Source organism: Branchiostoma floridae, chromosome 3, assembly GCF_000003815.2.
Source record: "Branchiostoma floridae strain S238N-H82 chromosome 3, Bfl_VNyyK, whole genome shotgun sequence".
NCBI classification, from domain to species: Eukaryota; Metazoa; Chordata; class Leptocardii; order Amphioxiformes; family Branchiostomatidae; genus Branchiostoma; species Branchiostoma floridae.
In genome coordinates this window covers 25,901,282-25,910,946 of record NC_049981.1, presented here as the reverse complement: position 1 = coordinate 25,910,946, position 9,665 = coordinate 25,901,282, and the positions used below count along the sequence as shown (strand labels likewise).

The 9,665-nt window shown below is 41.2% G+C and overlaps 1 protein-coding gene across 1 annotated transcript in view; it reads left to right on the top strand.

Annotated features, from left to right (window-relative positions):
- Positions 1–6,051: 6,051 nt before the first annotated feature.
- The window catches only part of LOC118412252 (zinc finger protein 624-like), a gene marked incomplete in the record, with an annotated part of 4,479 nt that continues 865 nt past the window's right edge, over positions 6,052–9,665 (top strand). The window contains 2 exon segments of the mRNA XM_035814982.1: positions 6,052–6,167; positions 8,482–9,655. Coding sequence (XP_035670875.1) covers positions 6,096–6,167; positions 8,482–9,655 — 1,246 coding nt within the window.

The window sequence follows — 9,665 nt, the reverse complement described above, 5'->3', positions numbered from 1 at the left end:
GATGTCAAGTCATCATAAAGCAATTTACAGCTCCCAAATCCTTGAAAATGTACATATATTATTATGTTAATAAGTTCAATATGTAAACTTGCATCACATCTTGCATCATGTCTACAATATAATTTTTCAACCTCTCATGATGCCACCCAAATATAGTGTTAACGATGACTATGAAGGATTGTTCCTCTTATGTAATTGGAAATTGGCAACCAATTTGGCTTCATGTGGATGTTTTCATTAGTGACTGTTGTATCATTTTGTAGAGGGAGGTATTTTATGTCTGCAACAAGTAAATTCAGTTATGAACTCTTGGAATAAATTATACACTGTTATTTTTATGTTTTGCGTCTTACACTGTGAATTGGAAATGTGGACTTTAAAGGTTTAAGAGTTAGGAAATGATAATTATGTACATAATAAGGGTATAACAAATGACAGTACAGTTGACGCTTGGAATTGATAGTCATGATTAGTCTAATTATTTCTTCTGAAACCTTTTTTTATATTGCAAGGAACGCGCAGAAACGTTGTTATGAACACCTGAGTCAAGCAGGTCATATCTAACCTTGCCTGAGTGAAACATGGATCAAAAGCGCCATGCACGTGATGTTAAAAACAAATGCGGCAGGACACATATGATGACCAACGTTATGAAGCAGACAGTCCTTCAAAGAATTACTAGAGGTCGCGTTTGCTACATAAAGCTCACAGCCATAACTTATAAATAAATACCAATTGCACTGGATGCATATATAGACCCGTGTTAAGTCGCCATCAAGGCAGAGAGAGGTAACTACCCTATATTGATCAGTGTACAGTTAATGTGTAATGCTGCTTGTATCATTTAGAATCAATGAACACTGTTGAACATTTAATATATAATATAAGCAAACATCATATTAAGTCAGCTGTCCTTGTGTTGACCTGACGGCAGTAAGAACGCATGAATTCGTGAAATGGATATGTCAATTTAAAACAAGGCTTCACGGGTACGTAAATCATTACGTATTGGCAAGTCAGAATATTATCGTCGGGAAAATGATTCGTTCTTGGTACCTAGAGTCCATTTCAAGACACCGTGCGGATGTTTGCTGACATTGTTTAGAATTGATTTTAAAGTTTTTTAATTATATGTCTAGGACATTTGATACTTCAGAAATATTTCTAACACTGTTTCAACTTTATAAATATTTCCGTGGTCCTGTAAAGCTTTGGAAATATTCATAGTGTGTAATTGGATACTTCTAATGGTTTCTAAATAATGATAACAGCATTCTACCATTATTTACCATTTTCTATCATTTTTTGTAAATGGTTCAGTGGGCTGGGAAGATAGCAATTCACACATCCTTGCAAAGTATGGTTGGGTGTCATGCAACAATGGCCCACCACAAATGATCCACCAGTGCCCAGCAGTGAAATCTAAAAATATACTGATACAACAATAGGGCTTACTTTTATGGGGGCAATAAACTAATTTTACAATTGGGCAAGGTTTACAAATATTTGTAAATATTTGTAAATAACAAATAATCACACAGAGGTTTCACAATTATTCTAAATAAAGATATTTTTGTACAGTTACTTTCAAAATGTTTCTAAACTATTCAAATGAATTCAAATAGATGAGTATTTTTTAGCCATTTTTTTAAAAGAATTTAATTATTGTGGCTCAGATATTCTTTTATTCAAAATAATTCGGACTAATTACAAATATCACCTAAAAACCCTCATGGTGACTTGGAATGGACTCTATAACATTACATTTATTCTATGAAGAGAATTACATCTACGAAGCAAATATCTGGAAACCAGTCCCGTAGTACATTTTATAGCCTCAGTAAATACGTAAATTTCGATCCCATCGTAGTTTCACTTAAAGCCTAAACGATTGTTTCTCGACGTGCCAGATGTATGAAATATCCCGTAAAAGCCTATACGAGCCTATAAAAGCCAAAAGCTGAAATCCGCGAGTGGAAGTCTCTTCGTTAGCGAGAAAACAGACGATTTCTCACTTTCGGTTTTAGAGGGTGTTGAATTACTAATCAGGCTTTCTTGTCGGTTACGATTTTTGCTTGTACAGGTATTGATATTTCCAGGCTATACTTAAAACACAGTTTGATATCAAGATCATCTCAAATATGAACGTCTGTTGTGACGGTGCACTCTCTAGTCTCTAACTTCATAAATAGATACATGTTCTTTCAAGTCAAATCAATTGATCACAATCACTTGTGGCGAAGTAACATGAGTTTCAAGAATATGAATAAAATTTGTAGATACATTTTGTATAGCCCTTCTGAACATGACACGCACCACTGCCTGAAAAGCCTCATTTCCAGGATGGAAACTGACTTACACAGTCCTGGAAATTAAACATGTCCTTCAAAATCCGGAGGTTTCATGCCTGCAAACGAGACGTGTACAGTCCTTTACATGTCCTAGAATCTCGCGGAAACGAACCATTTCTGTGTGCAGGACGTGTAAAGGGCTTGAAATACCCTTACAGATTCCCTTGAAACAACCTTACACAACAGGACATGAGCCGTGTGTTGCATTGTGTGTTGGCGGAATATGCATACATTAGCGGCCAATTACCACCTAATTATCTTTCCCCGGTCTGCCTCACCCAGTGCATCCCTTTTGTCATGGAAAGTGGCGTCGAGAGATCTGACGCCCCCCCCCCCCCTTCTGGATTTTGCCCCCCTCCCCATTTATTCGGCAGTTTCTTACTCGCATTTCTTATTCTGTAATAGCACCATATATTTATTCATATTGAAACAAGACAGTTTTTATTAGTGTTTGTTCGTGTGTATGATAGGTTGAAGTCGCGAGTGCCTTTTGTATGTCATAGAATGCCGGCTGGTCTCTTGTTGTCTTCTAGTCTTCGTAGGCTACTAGTATGCACTTCTTGACGGCATGCAGGGTAGTACATAGACTCCCTTGCAGTCTTTGGAACGGGGCGGGGTTTTTTTTTAACTTGCCCAATTATAAACTTTCATTCGCTAAATATATATTTTAGACAGGGAAAGGGAGTGTTCCATGATGTGATTTTGCGGTAATAGGGAGTATTCAGACGGTCAAAAAACTCGCTATCATTATCCCTGCAAACTCATTTCCACAGCAAACTCCCTTTCACGGCAAACTCCCTTTCCCGAAACAAAAGAACATAGTCGACTAGTCAACGTTGAAAATCGCGGAACAACGCCCCCCCAAAAAACAGCCCCGTTCCGAAGACTGCAAGGGAGTCTAGGTGATACAGTTGTCGTTCCTAGATGAGGGTGGTTTCGCTACCCAAACATGAGAGCCGTTTCGATATTCCTCCGCACTATTTCCGTCGAAAGCAAAGTCAAATGCCGACTGCAATATCATCGCTACAGTTGTATACGGAAATTCCTTGATCCTTGAAGCCATGGGAGAGAACTTTGGCCCGACGGTGGTCCTGTTATTATTAGTTGCAGCTGACGTCCTGTCGTCCTGTTCCGCGATCTTGAGTAGAAACTCCTTGCTGATGTAAAATAATGACCAATGTTCCTCGGTACCATCAGATAACGCACCCTGGTATATAGACACACTTGGACAGCAAGAACGCACATCCACACGCAAAGACGCAGAATTCACAATACCAACTCAACTGAAGAATTTGAAAATTGTGACTGGCACGTTGATTGGCCGAAGGTTTGACCCTATAATTGTGCGAGGAGAAATTCTATTGGCTTTTTCTGAAGAATTTGCATGGGCACAGACACAAAGAGCTGTGAACTACCGCTAGTACCAGCCATGATGTCTATTGTTACAATCACGTCAAGGAGGTTGTTTGAGCTGCCTGATTACCCGTATTTCACTTCACAGTAAAACAATACCTACCTAGAAAGATGTGAAACATGCCGCTGTGATTATCAACAGCTTGAAACATCGGTAGAAATTTAACGTTCAACGTTGTCATTTAGTTTGTACAATCAAGAACATAACCCGGGACAAAAAATTAGTACATCGAGTCAAGGAGGTTATATCTTTACATAGATCATTTCACTCAGTTTGTGCGTCGACAGTAGCCAAAGTTAGAGACAGTAACCAAGAAAATGGACTGTATTTTGTCCCGTGTTCTCTCTATTCTTTTGACAAAAAGCTGCCCATAAATCAGATCGCAGTCCTACGTTTTCCCTATGTCCAACGTCGTTTCAGTTCAACTTCCTCGCTATGACGCGACAGGCACTCTATAAAAACATCGTACAACACTAGTTTACGAATTTCCAAATTAAACTTCTTTGTTTAGTTTATTTTCCTAGCTCTTCATACAAAGGGGGCAGATCACGTAACTGATTATCGCGATACACGCAGAAGTCTATTGCAGCAGTTCAGATTTATGTATGTTGAAACAGAATCTCAGTGTGAGTGCAAAATGATTAAAGAAGAAATAAGAATGATTCAATGAACGCTGGGTGTTTGTGGCCTTTGTCTGCGCTAGACGATGCAATACACATCCGGCTAACGAACTGCTGTTTATGTAATGAAAATGACGAGTTTGTTTAAGCAAGGAAGTTGAAACCTCCTTGGTTTAAGACATACTTTCCTATTTATAAGCCAAGATCTATCCCTAGCATTTATTTCTTTCCGACATGTAGAAATGAATATGAATGGCCCGTTCAATACGCGCCGACCGTAGGATTTCCAAATAAGTTGGAAATATCGGGCCAAACAAATCACAGATTCATTAATTATGATTGTTTTTTTAGTATTTTGTAGACCTTTCTTTCTGACCTTGATTGTATTCCTAAAAATGTGGATGTCGTTTCTTTTTATAGTTGTATTTTGTTCCACTTTGTTCTGTCAGACGATGTCACGGGTAGACATACCAACCATTCAATACCCCCCGACACTCCCCCTTATTTTGTGTTTAAAATGTAAACCTCATTGCTTATTAATTGTCCAAGCATAGCCTAGGCTGGGTTGGGTTGCAGGGGTAGTAGTTGCCGTAAACAGTAAACCCGCGACCCAAGCTTGGCTTTGAGAATAGGCGCCGCCACGCCTTTGTCTGCCTATTTCCCCTACACGTCTGGTGTAAGGGTCCTAGAAATTCCTGCACAAGCGCGAGTCCAGGTATGTAAGAAAAAAACAAGGACATTACACGCCGAACCAGGAAAGTCATGTACACAGCCAGGACACAGAACATTTCACAGGTGTGTAATTCCCTTGAAACACCTGGAAATTATTGATTTCGTGCAGTGCACGTACTTCCACCCACATGGTACCCACGTACACCCACCTGGTGAATCGGTAAATTGTAAACACACATGTAAGACAAGTTATAACCTAATGATATCCTTTGGTTTTGTTCGGAAACTGTTTTCGAGAGAATATCTGAGAGATATATCTGAAACGAAGGGAAGATCTATCTATGCCATTTTGATATATTTTAAACCCCTTTGTGAGCCTTTCTCATGCTTTTGGTATGAGAACGTAAATATATATATATATATATATATATATATATATATATATATATCATATCTTGTACGTTTTGAGTAGGTTAAAGATGCGCGCGAACATCATAAGTTTTCCCATAGCAGCCTTTTAATCAACTGTTCATCTGCTTCCGAAGTTCCATAGGGTTAGGGACAGCCAGGGATACCCGGAATGGGTCGTCACTCAGAAAACATTATCGCATCGGTTTTTTTTTCACTCCAACATCTGCTTGACCATTGGATGCCTTATGACAAGTTGTCGGCCTATTGCATGGCTGTTCTTTCCTTATCATTATGACAGAGAGTGAAGGAATAAGCTCTATTGCTCGACAATTGCACATGGTGCAATCACTTTATATGACAACAGTTATCAAGCAACAATATACACAACATGCTTTGAATGCTAATTTACTACAAAATCTTTTTTTTCAGTCATGAGCTACAATATAGTCATGTATGGATGATTTGATGCTTTTGGTATGAGAACGTAAAGATTTAGCCTCCCACAACTTCTGCTTGGAGACCACAACGCGCTACTAACCTGACTAACAGGTGGGCCGAGGACGATGACCTTTCACCCCTCCGGCAGGTAGAACTTCCGGTTGTGTTTCCCCGTGCGATTACTGAGAAATGCCGGTGCACAGGGCAGGAACGGTCACAACACCCTGGGCGCGCGGTGGGGCAACAGATGCACGGACGGAGGTAAGGCCTGGCTTATGGTATATCAAAATGGCATAGATAGAAATAAACGCTAAGGAGCTGTATGTGCGAAATATGTGAACCGGTAATATAGCACGGTCCCACTGTTAATGAATGAAATTATATGCGCTTATATTATTTTAAACCAAACCATAGACAAAAGAGAGACTGTGTTCTCTATTATTACGGTGTTCCAATTAGTGTAATTATAAGCTGTTCAATATGTACATTTTATCGTGCTTTATAGTATTAAAAATCAATATTTTGGTAGCACAGAGAAGACAGATGCACAAATGAAATAAATGTTTTGGAACAGTTTAGAGATTACTGGGTCTGAATGAAGTACAGCAATGTCACCCGGTAACTTCATGCCCGTTTAGTATCTAAATTTCACTCAACGATTTTGGAGTGATTGAACGAATCAGCGGATTATTTGCTGCTAATAAAGACCGCTTCTGACTCAAACAATTTTTGTGGATGGGGGATATGGGATAGCCTAGCCAGGTATAACCATGACAAGGAGTAAAACTTTTTAAGTTCATTGCTATCAAAACATAGCGCGTTTTCTGTCAGCCAATCCAATCTGCTAATCTTTTCAGACGGCCTGTCTATATCATTGTCAACCCGCAAAAAATCACCTGTGTGCACTGACTATTAAACACAGGGCGGATTGGAAACACCATGAAGCGCTCAGCTGTAAGTAGACTAGGTATTCCCGCGAACAATGGGCCGTGACGTCACCTCCCCTGAACTGCGGGGCTCTTTCCAAGAAGCCGAGCGCCAAAAATGGCATGAAGGCAAGCTAGTTGGGCGACACAGTTTGCGACCCAACCACATACAGATATCTGTTGTTGTTTTTAAATACGTGGACGTATTTGGTATTTGTACTGACACAACAGAAGAAAAGTCTAACATATTAAACGCATTGTGTCGCTTATATCATGACATGTACGTTTTATTACACATTTATACTTGCAATAAAGTTATCATGTAAGGAGCTCACTGTGCAAGGATGTTACTGAGCCAACATCATTAAACTAGCCTGGTTACCAAACCCCAGCCCGATCTCAAGTATCTATCGTGCACGAAAGATATATTTTGAGGTTGGGGTATGGTATCCAGGCTATCATTAAACGTGCACATTTTAGTCTGTCAGCTTATACATTAAATTAATCTGCCAATGGCATGACATACTTTTAATAGATCGGCGGCCAGGGTACCAGAACAAAACAATCCGACAGCGTCATGCCGCGGTTGTGTGCAACAGTTTCACAGATAAACTATTTCAGTGACATTGTTGTGTCCCAGTTAGCAGACCATAATCTCCAAGCAGATCCTACGGTGCCATAAGATAGTATCAAAGCTTGCCAAGGAGTGTAGTCAGCTAAGGGAGTCAAACAGGCACCGGAGTACGGTGACGTGCTGCACTGGTCCAAGTACTTTCCTACGGGAAGTTTGATACTATACATTACGCACCGTGGATCTGGTTGGATATTAAGCAGACCACTGGCCATGATGATCCATGATGTAGGAATTGTGAAAATACATGTTCCGTAAAATTGTTTATGCAAGCTGTTATGGTAATCGTCCTGTCACCAACTTATTAGTACTCAGATAGCCCCCAGTCGTGTAGCCGTAATTAGGTTCGACAAATATCAATAAGGTGTTGTCTTTTGTTCCGCGCTTTTATGTAATAAGATGAACCAAACTTCAAAACATGTAACATGCTCCTGAATAATGCCGCGGGAAAATTGTGACCTTATCAATGCCGCGTTTTTTTGTTGTTGTCCACCCTACCCAATGATAGGGCATATGACAAAAACTGCGGTATATGAAAAGGTCACAAGTTTCCCAAACAACCTCTGCTTCGAGAGTACGGACGATCGTGCATGTGACTGATACTGTAAATGCATTTAAGATCGCGGGGATGGGGTTTCGCGGCAGGGCCGATACATGGAGCTCGAGTGTTCGCGGTGGTTTAGAATTCGCGACAGCGCTACAGTCACCTAGTGCACAGTAATGGAAATCCCGAAGCCGTATATACATTTACACTCTGGACACGAAGCACTTGCCTCTTGATAAATATGAATTCAATCAAGGAGATGTTTTAAACTCCTTGATTCAATGTTCAAAGTTCGGGTCTATGTTCGAATTCACTTTGTCACACATATCTTCATCGAAAGAGGCACCTACAACACATGCATCATAATACTGTAACGTTACAATGTAAAGGTGCGTATGTATTAACTAGAACACTACAGTAGCCATTGTCTTACTGTCGGATTGCTTCATGTTTTCTTGCTTCTTTCTTGCCCAGGAAAAAAACCTTGTGAGGACACTCAACAACAAACAAACAATGGAAGCAGCAAGGGTAGGGCCAACGTTACTGACAGATGCCCACAAATCTCCGATGACGGCCGAACCATCTACAGTAATTCCTGAACAGCGTTCTGCGGGGCTTGGGTCAGGGTCGGTCAACATAAAGTGCAAGAGTGATGCTATCACGTTACAGCGACAGAGCGACGACCGAACCGATCAACAGCTCGAAAGGGCGCTAAACCAGGGAGTCACTGAGAACAACAATGTGCTATCAGCAATACAACTTACGGCAGACGTATCAAACGGAGTTGATACCCGCAACAAACCGGACATACACTCCAATGCGACACTTTTTTGTACCACCGACGTCAGTAAGAAACAATTGAAAGAATGTCGCCCGTTGCATCCGAACAATGAAATGCGACGGGACGATGATCTCGATGCATTGTATCAGTCCCGACAACAGTGTCAGGACTGTCCTCAATGTGTGACTCGCATTTGGCATGGCCTGGAGCGTCATCTAGCGACACAATTGAAAACATCAAGTCAAACCCTGTCTCTCCGAACAGAGAGCGACCCTGTAGAGGGAGATACAGGCCTGAAGATTCAACTGCACACAGAAAGCACGGAAAAAGTCGTAGGAATTCGAAATTATCGCCCCACAATGGCAAACGATACGCAGACGACGTGCGTTGAAACGGATTTTGAAGGGGATATTATGGTCGTGCAGAGAGAGGAGGAAAATGAAAAACTAATGGGGAAAGACACAGTGCAGAAGTTCGTTTGCATATGGTGCAACTTCGCGACACACAGTAAAACAGCCTTGCAGTACCACATGAAGACGCATGAGGGAGAACACTGGCGTCAACATGTGCAGCCCGTGGCGTCCTTCGGGTGCGACAGGTGTGATTTTAAGGCCAAGTCTCAGCAGCGTCTTGAGGTGCACCTGCAGCGCCACCACTCGGAGGGAAGCGCCAAGTGCTCCCTCTGTTCGTTTTCGGCCGGTACGCATCGCGGGCTGAACATCCACATGCGCAGGAGACACTCACAGTCAGACCCGGACGACTTGGAGAGGGAGAAAAATGACGACATCACGGACCATCTTGAGAAACACGGCAAGATTGGACTTCTGCAGTGTCCCGTCTGCGACTACCTCACGAAGTGGAAGAAAACTTGAGTAAA